General features: G+C 43.4%; 1 protein-coding gene and 1 long non-coding RNA gene across 2 annotated transcripts in view; one reads left to right on the top strand and one right to left on the bottom strand.

Annotated features, from left to right (window-relative positions):
• LOC125740326 (polymeric immunoglobulin receptor-like) overlaps nt 1-13,479 on the bottom strand; it is a 31,133-nt gene that overhangs the window by 10,523 nt on the left and 7,131 nt on the right. The window contains exon 6 of the mRNA XM_049011291.1: nt 1,973-2,263. Within this exon, the coding sequence (XP_048867248.1) occupies nt 1,973-2,263 (291 nt within the window). The remainder of the gene's footprint in view (nt 1-1,972; nt 2,264-13,479) is intronic.
• Nucleotides 6,952-7,583, top strand: LOC125740365 (uncharacterized). The gene is made up of 2 exons (XR_007397589.1): nt 6,952-7,017; nt 7,377-7,583. It is a non-coding gene; the product is annotated as an uncharacterized LOC125740365 (long non-coding RNA).

Here is a 13,479-nt window from a genome sequence, read left to right as displayed (position 1 = left end):
GTGCAGGCAGGCAGCTGGGTACGATCGGGAAAGAACACGTGGGTAAGCAGGGGGCGTGGCACACATGAGGAGCCGACGAGCAGGTCATGACAGAACCCCCCCTCCAAAGGCGCGCTTCACCGGGCGTGCCAGGGAGGAGGCGACAGACGGGACACGGGAACCGGGACCTGGAGCAAAAGAAACAGAACCATCAACGAGAGACGGGAAACAGGACCGATGCACAAAACAGGGCAAGAGACAGGACGTGAGACAGGAGCTGACAAAGGACAGGGAAGGCAGAAAGACAAAGCAGGAAAGGGGACATAGCGGGAACAGGAGGAACAAAAGGAAGGAGGGACAGAGGCAGAGAATGAGGGGAATGGGGGCAAAGTCACTAGGGCAGGCAGTGGAAGGGGCGCCTGCCCGAAAGCTGCAGGTTGCTGCAGGGGGGGTGCCTGCCCGGGAGCTGCAGGCTGTAGGAGCGGCAGAGAGGGCGCCTCGGGCGTGGGCGTGGTCTCCGCAGGCAGCGGCGGCTGCACGGGAGCGGGGTCCGCAGGCAGCGGCGGCTGCTCGGACTCGCAAGCCGCAGGTGGAGGAAGCTGCGCAGACGTAGCGGACAGCGGTGATGGCTGCTCCGGCTACGCAGGTTGCAGAGGCGGGAGCTGCGCTGACAGCGCAGGCAGAACTGGCAAGTCCTGGGAGGGGGAGACGGGTGCGATCCTCTTCGGGACCCGGGGCACTCGGGGGATCGAGTCCCTTACAGCCCTAAAACCTCCCCAATTTGCCAGTCGTTCGGGCCGGTAACTGTACCGGTCCAGGGGCGGTAGCTGCTCTGGGGGGATAGGCTCCAGCACAGGGAACGTGAAGGGCTCATCCTCGTCGTCGTCGCTGGGAGCCCAGAGCCTCGCTAGGGAGTAGGCTCCCAGATAGAGCGGTTCTGGGTCAGTGCCCAGGACGAGCTCCTCTCTCTCGCCCTCCGTGAGAGGCCAGGGGTTGGCGAGGGAGCAGGCGCCCAGACTGATCGGCTCCTCCAGGTGCTTCCTTCTCCTCTGCTTCCTCCTTTTCTTACGGTCTGTCATTCTGTCACGATCGGGGTGGTGCAGGCAGGTGATCGTGCGGGTTAGCTAGTACGAAGCAGGCAAACAGGCAGGTATCGGGGCAAAACGGGGGTTTATTGGGGGAAACTAGGACTAGCGACTAGAGACAGACAGGAAACCATCACCAATACTACAGCTAACAACAATGACAGACAAAGGACTCAGGTAAGACACGGACTGAAATACACAGGACTGATTGAAAATAATCAGACACAGCTGGGTACGATCGGGAAAGAACACGTGGGTAAGCAGGGGGCGTGGCACACGTGAGGAGCCGACAAGCAGGTCATGACAGTATTAGTATCTGATGAGGTTATCAGAGCTGAATTACAGGATGTCTCTCTAAGAATTAAGGCTGATGTGTAAGTCAATATTCCAATACATTCATAGACACATAAAACTACAGCCATCCACCCATCTATCTTCCACCCCTTTCTCCTGGTCAGGGATGTGGGGCCTGGAGCCTATCCCAGGTAGGACAGGGCACAGGGATGGAGTACATCCTGGACAGGATGCCAGTCAGTCATAGGGTACATAGACACACACTCTCTATTAGAGACGCCATTTAGCCTGACTTCAAGTCTTTGGACTGCGGAAGGAAACCCACACAGCACATGGAGAACATGCAAACTCCACACACACAGAGCAGAAGCCAGATTCAAACCCCTAAACATGGAGGTGTTAAGTAACAGCGCCGCCTACTGGACCACCGTGCCACTAGCATAGAAACTATAATCCCAATAAATTACCTTATTTCACAATATCTTAAAATAGGGGACTATCCCCACAAAGAAGCACAAACCCCCTTCATGAAGGAAACTGTAGGGTTAATTAGTTTTTATCTATTTATATTCAAGCATAAATGATTCACATGCAGATTTAAATGAATTACTTACGTCTAACAGTAATATGAACTGGGATCTGCAGGATTCCAGCAGCACACCAATACCAGCCAGTGTCCTTCCTCTCCAGCCCACTCATTGTCACACTGAAGACTTTATTTACTGTGTCATCCCTGATCAGGACAGGCCTCCCATCCAAACTCACTGATCTCTCTGATGCACAGCAGCCCCCAATCTTACACCACATCCTATGTCTTCTGTTGTTTCCATAGTAACACTGAACACTGACACTGTCTCCATCCACACCCGTCACCTCCTGTTTCTCCACTGACAGCCCTGGAGGACCTGAACACACAGATAAAACACTCAAAGATTTGCATAGCAATGAAATGTTTATGAATATCAGCCCATTACAACATGCATATGTAAATGTTTGTCAAATAAACTGACATTTCTTAACATATTACTTATCATATTTAACCCCATGTAGTCGTCCATTTAAACTGTCACTTGTTACTTCTTCCAAGTCTCGTTTATCACATTGAATGAAAATAAAATGCAGATTTTTATAATATTAAAGCATCTTTTCCTTTAATATTTCTGTTAATGTCCTTCCTTTCTGGCTAAATGACATGTTACATACTGTGCATTTCATTGGCTACAGTCTGCAGTACAGACATCTTACCATCAATGACTGACAGGTTAACCCGATCTCCAACATCTGAGGCTCCACTATGCTTCACACCACACCAGTACCTATCAGAGTCCTCAGCTGTCAGATTGTTGATGGTCACAGTGAAGACTCGCTGGTCAGGATCATCTCTGACTGACACTTTACCCTCCTGTGGAGAGTCAGTGTGTACTATGGGTGTACATGAACTTACATTAAACCCTCTGCACCAGTATTTCACATGAGTTTTATATCTGTCATCACAGAAACATGGGATGGTGACAGATCCTCCTCTCTGTACAGTCACCCATCCAACTGTGGACACACTGTCAGCACCTGCAGGGAGAACAACCAACTGAATTCACATTTTCCACATCACAGTATCTCTAAGTAACTGTATAATGTTTGTATAATGCTTGGATTAGGGTCACATTCATTTATTAGAACCACAGGGATATTTAAAAGACAAAGACTGTCATTTTGTCACAAGAACAAGGGAGAGACACAGGAAAACAAAACAGGTGTCAGATCTTGGGAAGGGCTACAGCGGGATGTGGGATCGGGAATCTGAGTCTGGGAGTGTGTTCTAGGGTCTGAGAGGAAAACCAGGACCTTAAATCCCTAGTAAAAGGCCTAGATGAGGTGAATGAATGGGCTTGTCACTGTGGGACGACCACACCCCTGTGACACTAAGGCTTCATTTGTAAACTTAATTCTGTGGTATTTGACTTAAGAATGAGATACAGAAAGTATTTAAATGTATTTTAGTTCAGCCATCCATCTTCCACATGCTTATCCAGTACAGGGTCAGTACAGTACAGCGAGTGTGGAGCTGATCTGAGGCAGCACAGAGCACAAGGCAGGGGAATACCCAGGACAGGATGCCAGTCTGTCACAGGGCAAACACTCACACACAGTCACTATGGGCACTTTTAGAGGCACCAATTCACCTGAACCACGTGTCTTTGGACTGTGGGAGGAAACCAGAGAACTGAGAGGAAACCAGCATAGATACAGGAAGAACATGCAAACTGCCCACAGAGAGCTAGGCCAGATATCAAAACCACAAGCTTGGGGGTGTGAGGCCCCCACACTGCCCCTAGTCTCTACCAGCTAGAGGTTAACTAGCTCTCCAAACCCACTGTAGAGTGAAAGACAAGCAGGTCTAATCTCGATCCCTGAGGTTGATCTTGAGCCCTGATAAACACAGACCTGCTCCAGTAGCACATGAAGCTGGGTGTTTAGACCCCACTGACTGTACACACAGAAATGACAGATGGCATCCCGGCCGTCTGCTCACATAACCACCTGTACTGCTGAAATGACCCCAGTCAGCCTCACAGAAAATCACAGGGTACAAGAGACGAGGGCATCTTATCTGCAGTAACAGTGTCTTTTTACTGATTGATCACTAAAAGGGAGAGATGACATCATCACACAGTATATTTAGATATTATACTTAATATCAATAATCTGATTCACGATAGATTGATCATTCCTTAAATATCACTGTTCCTGAAATAGTTTGCAAAAGACTTTAAAAAGCAAATGAAATCTGCTTTTTTAAAAAAAAACAAAATTAGAAATTCATGAGGTATAATTTTCTCTTTTGAAATTACAGTGGAAACTGTTTATATCACGTCTGTCTGGGCAAAATTGATCACTATAAGCGGATGATCATTACAACAGATTTTATTCTTCTTCTTTATGCCTCAGGCAGATTACTATCTAATTGAGGTTTGTATATTTTTACATGAATATAAGGTAATAAACTGCACAGCGTAACTATTCACTGAATTTTATTGACGATGTCAAAACACAGTACAGCTGTTTCAAACGCTTTTCAAATTACAGTACTGTACAAATTAAATTACTGAACTGTGCATAATTCAAATACGCTATAATACAGTACAGTACTGTACATAAATATTCAGTTCAATACATTTGTATTTTCACAGCACATTTTCATGTTTTCTGTGCACGCAGCATTAGCCTTAGGTAACTAGCCAGAAGCAGGCAGGTTACCGCAAGGCAAAGTTACAGGACGATCAAAGTGAAATTACATTATATATAAAAAAAGAATTACTACCTCCGTTTTCATTTTTTCTATAGGTCGTCATGTCGAAAAAGACCCAAAATGATCAGTGTTAGCAGACTGCTTGATTACTATAACTGAATTATCTAAACAGTATTTGTACAGGAATGGCTCTGTGCCAAGCATTTGATCCATATTACCGTGATCACAATAAGTGGCTTCCACTGTATGCAAGAATGTGTCATTTGTTAAATATCAAAAAGTACTCAAAATATCCAGGACCACATTATTGTAACTAGCAGCAGATCTCCATCATGATCTCCAAAGTGCAGCTGAGAGTGTGGGGAGGAGCAGGAGAGAGATCTCTACTCAGTTCCACTGTAATGAGTGACACTCACCTGTGAGCCCAGCAATGAGAAGAAACAGGAGCATCAGAGGATCCATACGTGTGTGTGTCACTGAGCCCAGATCTGTGGAGACTGACACTCACTTCCTCATCCTCTGTACCGTCACTGTCTCTGTCGTTTCTATTCTCACACACAGCAGGCAGAGTGAAGGGGGAGTGGACACTTTACACAGGAAGTGATAAAATCATAAGGCTGAATGTCTAGCGCTTCATCAAGTCATAACATTACTGTTACTCAAGAACATAAACTATCAATGCATAGACTCCTTCAGTAATAAAATTAAAATTTCAGCCGGAGTAAAGAAGACTTCATGAACGACAGTATCCAGTTTATATCCATTAATATTATCCATCCATGCATCCATCTTCTATACCCACTTGTCCTGTGCAGGGTCACGAGGGTCCACAGCCTATCTGGGAAGCTATGGCCATAAGGCAGGGAATAACCCAGGATGGGGCACCAACCCATTGCAGGGCAAACACACCATTCACACACATGCACACCTACAGACAATATGGTAACTCCAACTCACCTCAGCATGTTTTTGGACTGTGGGGTGAAACAGGAGAACCCAGAGGAAACCCCACACCGACATGGGGCGAACATGCAAGTGCAGGGGGAATATTTAAAAAATTTAAGTCAGTTTGCTTGGTTTCCTGTGTCATTCATGTGACTCACAGCTATTTTCTGCAGATACAAAAATAAAGTGTGAAATGAAGAGCTGAGAGGGAGAGACACTGCAGAAAACAGTGAGGGCCAGTACATACTGTCAGAGGTTATAATCTTTACGATGTGTGTTTGTCCACTGATGCATTTTCTGTGTATTTCTTATCAGTTAAAAGGAAAACATTGTTGATGTTGTCTTTGTTCTGTTGTTTACAGGAACAGATATTTTAAGAATATTTGAAATCTTATTTTAGCAACATAAAATAACTGATAGTTGGTCTTTACAAAGTATCATTTTAGCTCACAGGGTAGCTTCATTAGTTGTAGTCAGTATGGTTTGAAACTACCACAGCACTTTTGATGCCGCAAATTTTAGGTTCATAATGGAATAATATAGACTTATCTTAAGATCTCTTGCATGCATAATTAAAAAAAAGTAAAAAAAATAATAAAAAGAAAGATCTCTGGCATGAGTGCGAGTCAGAGAGCGTGTGTCACGTCACATACGTTAGAATTGGCAGCCCTGCATATTTCTCTTATGCACGAGTATAAAGTAGCTGACATATTTTCAGTTACTTGAGGTGAGACTGTGCTGCATACAGAGGGTCTATCCTCAGGCCTTTGTTTCAGTCCTTATTATGCATTATACAGTTTTTAAAGTGCCACTGCATTAGGTCCTTTTAATTTCTGTGGATCAATACTAAAACAAGAGGCCCAGTAGGATAGCCTCTGTGGGTGTACTCACTGTGGCTTAGTATGACTGCCTCTCAGATCAGCGCACACATTGCACTTAAAGTTTCAGGCCTGAACACGCTTTCGTTATCACCGTGCTACTTTCTGTGTTGTGCTTTTCTGTTTCATGCGTTGTCTTTTGTGTTGAAGAACAGCACTACTGCACAGAATATCGGAGCTCATGATTGTCCTTATTTTGCGATTTATCTGGGGTTGTCTTGCGTGCATTGACACACAGCCCTCATAGATTTATCCAGTAAGCAACTAAGCGAATACAATTGAATCGTGCTGCACATATAAGAAGGTAGCCCCGTATTTTAACAAATATCTCGGACTTCTTGTATTTTGCATCTAGTTGTTCCTGGATACTGTAGTCCGTCAAAATTTCCAGCAAACTCTGCACCTCTGCCGTACACCAAAGTATTTCATTTGCCGTAATATTTGTTACGTTTGTCGCTACTAGTCAGTACGAGCCGCAGCACGCGCACTCTCTGTCATTTGCACGCTCTGCCTCTGACGTCACGCGCACCCTGCAAACGACCCGGAAGACGAGGATCCGGGAGGCTGCAGCGAATATGGTGTTGTTAAGGTTATTATTTACCGTATTGGCGTGTATATTTCAAATTTTATTAAGTGGTTTACATTTGTAATGGCTCGGACTAAATGTTGCAATGTCAAGTATGCTAGTAACTGATTTTCTTGACATCTCAGTTAAACTTTGGAGTTATGGTAGCTGTTACCTAGTTAGCTAATGGTAGCTTAAACGGCGTAAATTAGACACGTTTCCCCTTATTGCAGAGCTTCTCCAGTGAGCCAGCTAACGTTAGCTTGTAATGTTTAAAGTTTCTCATTTGTACAATTTGTAGGTGTCCGAACGCTAAAGCGTGTGGGTTTGAATCCCCTTGCAGAGACCGTTGCTGAACGTGTTCCTTTTTTGTGCTTTTACAGACGCTCCCCTCCAAATACTGAGCAGGTTCTGTGCCCATACCGATTTCTTAAAGAAATGATTGACCACAGAAAGTTTGTCATGTCCTGCTGTTTGTTTGCTTTTCATTTTGTCTCTTGTGAATTTTTGTTTTTTTATAGGCCAGCATATTTTATTTTATTATGAACCCCTTTGCTACTTGTGTAAAACAAAAAACATTTGAAAAATTATTTGAGGTTCTTTGTTGCTTTTTCTCATCCAGCTTTAAGTACTGTTTGGTACATCATGACATTTGTAAGTTGTATTACATATAAAAGTTCACACAGTCATAGGGGTATTAATAATCCATCCATCCATTTTCCAAACCGCTTATCCTACTGGGTTGCGGGGAGCCTATCCTGGAAGCCATGGGCACAAGGCAGGGAACAACCCAGGATGGGGGACCAGCCTATTGCAGGGCACACTCGCACACCATTCACTCGCACACCATTCACTCGCGCACACACACATATGGGCAATTTAGCAACGCCAATTAGCCTTAGCATGTTTTTGGACCGTGGGGGAAACCGGAGTACCCAGAGGAAGCTCCATGACGACATGGTGAGAACATGCAAACTCCACACACGTGACCCAGGTGGAGACTCGAACCCGGGTCCCAGAGGCATGAGGCAACAATGCTAACCACTGCACCACCATGCTGCCCCTTATTAGTAATATATGGCAGTCAATGTTGTCCATAAGACCACATTGTAAAAATGTGTGTCAGTGTATAAAAACACAAATGATTTTCTCACTGTCACTGTTTTGATTATGGGTACAGATATGGTGGTACTGCAATATGTCAGTATATCTGCAGACTTTGTCAGTCCATCATGCAGCTGTAATGATAGAATTAGAACATTTCTGTGTACTGCTACCACATAGTGGACAAATAAAAGATTGCAATCAATTCTAAAATCAGTCAGTCAGCCCAGATGTCTTTACAGGCAGTCCCCGAGTTAAGGAGGCCGACTTACGGACAGCTCATACTTACGATCGGACTGCCATGAAGCCTTTTATATAAAAAATTTGGGCTAAATGCAATGGTTTGTAATAACAAACAGACACGACATTAGTGACGCTCCTGAAATCATTGCACGGCTTCAGCGGCTTGCTGGCTGGAAGTACAGTACTGTATTTTTGTTTTTTACTGTATGTATAGCAGTAATAATAATGATAATTATTATCATGTACTGCATTTACTTTTCTGACTTTCCTACAAATTCACCTTAAAGACTGACTTTGGGAACCGATCTTGTTTGTAACCTGACGACTGCCTGTACTTTGAATATAACCTCCTGCCCGACATTAATCCATATGATGTCCGTCCATTGGAGGGCTCATACACAGTTAAGGGTTGAACTACATGCTGTCAAGTTATAGTTAATTTATACATTTTCCTGGGATATCTGCTGTTAGTCATTATAAACACGAAGTGAAGAAATAACCATCCTGAAGTAAGTGATTCTCACCTGGAGGCCCATCAGCGGATGAAGAGGAGCATTAGAGGAGCCTTATGTGTGTCTCACTGCCCTCAGATCTGTGGAGACTGACACTCACTTGCTGATTGATCAGTCCAATGAAAAATCCACTTTCTCCTCTCTGATTGGCTGATACGAGTTCTGCTGTCTTCTGTGTCACCTACTGACAGACCACAGCCCACCTGACCAACGTCGTCCTTTACAGCAGTGACTGGCTGTGGCATGTGTGGCTCTATAAGGGCAGCCCTGCATGTGCTGAGGAGGCCAGCAGCACTGCCATGGGGTGTGTGCCACTGGGGGAGGGAGGGTGTCTGGGGGCAGGGGGGGAGGAAGAGCAGGAGGAAGAGCAGTGCCCAGGGCTCTACATCAGCAAGAAACTGTCAGCGAGAGAGACAAAGTATAGCACCACTGAGAAACAGTGATTGATAATTAAGTGAGCTGTCCTCACCCTCCGCTTCTACTTCCTGGGGGGGGGGGGGTACTTCCCCCTCTGTTGTGTCCGTGCTCCCCCCATTACTCAGATCACTCAGCACTGTCTAGCTGGAACACCCTTCAGCTTCCAGGGAGCCTATTAGCTGGGGGGCGGGACCTGGTCTGGACTGACTCCCTCCCCCAAGAAGGTGGGGGTCAGTGCAGCAGTGGATAGTTCCGGTCGAGAAAGTAAAAATCCAGACCAAGATTTAGTTTCAACCAACCAGCTGAGTACTCTGTGTCTGTGGCACTTTACACAACTAGTTGTTTGAAACAACATCTAAAACTGGATTTTTACTCTCTGGACCTAAACTATCCACTTCTGGATCAGTGTCATTCTTAAAGTCGTGTTTCAACTTCTGGCAAAGTTCTCCCAGGAGCCCATCTCTGTTGTATGTACAGTCGGCATGTAATTCATTCCTGCCCAGATCCCTGACAAACCGTTGGAGGCAGAATTACTTGTTATCAGAGTATGTGAATTTTTACACACACCAGCAGCTGTGACAGAATAAGATATTTCCTGTATACTGCTGCCACATAGTGGACACAAAGAAGACTGCAGTCAATTCTAAAATCAGTCAGTCAACATGCTACCACCACAGACCATTATCGGGAAGTGATAAAACTTCATGGAACAATATGAATATGAACAAACAGATGTAGTAAGTATATTGTGCAAAATTTATCTTCATCTTAACTACGCTGAATGGTGGAGTCCCAGAGTAAGTGATCCTCACCTGGAGGCCCATCAGTGAAGAAGAGGATGAAGAGGAGCATCAGAGGAGCCTTATGTGTCTCTCACTGCCCTCAGATCTGTGGAGACTGACACTCACTTCCTGACTCTCCTTAACCTTACTGCCTCCCTTTTTGTGGGTTTTAAATGTTTAAAAATCATCCATCTATCTTTGATTTTCATAAACTGTTTGTCCACTGATGCATTTTCTGTCTATTTCTTGCCTGTAAAAAGGAAAACAGTTAGATGCTGCTGTTGTCCTGCTCTTACCAGGAATAAATATTTTAATTACATCTACAACCTTATCATTTTAGAAACATGATTTTATAGCAAAATTATTGATAGCTGGTCTTCACAGTGAATCATTCATGCTGACAGAGCTACAAACAAATTAATCAAATAAGTCTAGTTATTTTCTAAACTGTTACTTCCTCATATTGCAAATGAGCAAAGAGCAGTGAAATCAGACTTATTCTGAAAAGCAGAAATGTCGTTATACAGGATGTGAGTGTGAGACTCTGCAGAAACACTGTGTGCTACATGCAGAGGGTCTGACCTCAGGCCTTTGTTTCAGTCTTTATTATGTTTTATACAGTTTTAAAATGTCACTGCAGTAGGTCCTTTTAATACCTGTGGATCAGTACAAATCAAGAGGTCCGTTAGGAAGGTGTCTGTATGACAGGGGTGAGGGTGTCCTGGGGGGGCAAAGTCAGGTGATTCACTTCATGTGGGTCTTAGCAGCAGTCATATCAGACTGAGAGCTGTTTGTGTTTCTCTCAGCACCACAATAGTGTTTCACACATAATGGGGTCCGTGGGCCTCCTCAGTTATATTCAGGCTTTCAAAGTTCATCAATGATAAAAATTCACATGGATCTGACACTCTGACACTGTTATATTTATTTGTTTTAATTCAATTGAAATACTACATATTACAGCTAGTTGGTGGATCCGTCTGCTCTTTATCTGTTCCTCACTGGCATACCTGGGTCTCTCTACAGTGCTTTCCTGAAGCATCAGAACCATTCATAAGGGAATCTATGTGTGGCTGCCCTCTAGTGGATACACAAAATTCAGCTACTTAAGTGGAAATTAGTTTAGTCATGACTTCAGAAGTTACCCTGACAAGGGATTCTGTACAATCAGAGATGAAGCTGCTGGTTGGGCTGGTCACCGCCTGCTTTTTCTGACTGATGTACGTCTGGATGTAAAGTTACAAACTGCTTAATGTGTATCAATCTGTTTTATAATGTTCACACAAAAAAGTGCTTTTAATGTGTCTGCACCTTGTATCTCCCACAATGTGCTTCTGCATTTTATTCCTTCTTGACTTGGGGGTAAAGAGATTTAACTCGATGGATTTTACTTTTGTGAAGCACTATAGTACAAAGTTGAACTGACTGTTCAAATCTTTTTGGTTTTTAAGTAAAACTACTTAAATTAAATTATCTGTAACCCTCTTTGTGCCTTTCTAGACTCAACAAAGCATCATTGCCAATAAAATAAGTGAGTTACGTGAGTTACAGTTAAATCAGGTAAAGAAGTTTCATTCGGAATTTACTGATCCAGGTTTTCAGCACCACGGACAGCAACTAGACTTACTGTCATTTAATAGGAGTGAAAGCAGAAACCAATAGATCACACAGGGATATTTTCATTTGATGGTATCTTTCTTTTTACTTTTGATATGCCGTCTTCCTCCTTAGCTGATATGTGAGGCTGCTGTCAGCTGAGACAAGCTGGTGTGATTTTACGCAGAGTGATAAGTGGGCGGTCCTGTTTTCGTGTGTTACATTTTCATTTGATGTTGGCCAATATGTATGTGGTACTGTTTCCTCCTTATCTGATATGTACAGGCTGTTGTTAGCAGACACAAGCTGGTGTATTTGTACAGCAGATTGAAAAGTGGGTGGTCCTGATTACATCACTCTCTAAAAGAGTCCCTGATTGGTGGGCTCTGACGAGGAGGCGTGACCTAAAAACCCCAAACCATTTAACTTTGTGAAATTCGTTTTTAATATTTACCAATTTCAGAAAAATACTAAATGTTTTGTAAAGTAGCAATTTATTAATCATGTATTAAAGCAAATAATGACCAGTATAAAAGACATATACAAAACTGTGCAAAAGTCTTGGGCTATCAAAGAAAATTATGTTCAAATGATCTTCATCTTCGTCTAGAATTATAATATTTTGTCCATGAAAGTGTGGCAGCCCAGTCATTTCAAAATCTCTTCTAAAGTCACCACAGTATTTTTCACCAACCATCCAATAGACCCATATATTTTTGACTTGACCATTAACACACCTCCTATGGCTAATCAATGCATCATTAACATTTGTTTAATAAATAAATTAATTAATTGAGCTGGTGGTGAAATTTAACAAATACATGGAATGGCTGAGGTGCCGCTGAGGAGAGGTTTAGGAACCAAAGCGTGGTTCATCTAGCGATCCAACAAGGCATCAGTAACTTTATGGAGAAAAGAAGAAATTCTTGTTAGTTCTTATTGTGTTACTTTTAATTTGCATATATTTTTTATGATAATTGTGTTTTTGTTCTGAGCAAATATACACAACCCAGATAAATAGCATTAAACATTTTCTTTGATGGCCCAAGACGTTTGCATAGTACCGTATTTTTTCAGAATTCAGAGACAATTTAATAAAATCCAGTCTTACCTTCACTAGATAACTATTATGAAACATTAACCAGCAGGTGGCAGCAAAGCACTTGTGAATAAGTGGCCAATACGTGGTTGTACAGGTTCCCAGCAAATAATCAACCCCTCTGTGTTTAACTGTCTCTCATGCTATGACTGTACAGACTGAGCAGGGCCGAGTGAGAGAGGCCTCATTGCAGTTAGCATAACTGTTTATTTTACAGCTCCTCTGACTCATTCTGCTCTATGAAGGTCATCTCCTCTGCCAGCTTCCTCTGATCCAGGGAGACCCTCTGCTTCTCTCTGATTGGTTCCCTCTTTTTACAGGAGGTCCAGTGTAGCTGAATGGCGATGATGGTGCAAATCAGATAAAACACACCAGTCCCAGCTTTCAGTACAGCATCCAGAACCTGCTCCCACCTGTCAGACATATAATACACCAGTGTGTCTGTCAGTCACACATATCACATTTAAACCTGAAGAACAAAACAGTGAATCTGTTCTGACTGAATTAAAACCACCTTGATAATCAACAGCAGCACCGATCAGCTCAGTCCTACATACAGAGCCAGCTGGACCAAAGAGCTGAATAAGAGGTTGGATGTGAACAGTAAAGTCTTACATGCTTTATAGAAACACGGTACAGTCACATCTGTACTATTACACAGGACACAAGGCAAGGGCTCACCCTGGATGGGATGGGATCTCAAGTTGATTATTAAGAAAATGAAATAAAAAAC

This window comes from Brienomyrus brachyistius, chromosome 4 (assembly GCF_023856365.1).
Source record: "Brienomyrus brachyistius isolate T26 chromosome 4, BBRACH_0.4, whole genome shotgun sequence".
Classification (NCBI taxonomy): domain Eukaryota; kingdom Metazoa; phylum Chordata; class Actinopteri; order Osteoglossiformes; family Mormyridae; genus Brienomyrus; species Brienomyrus brachyistius.
Note: the sequence above shows the minus strand (reverse complement) of the source record. Positions and strands in the feature narration are given on the sequence as shown.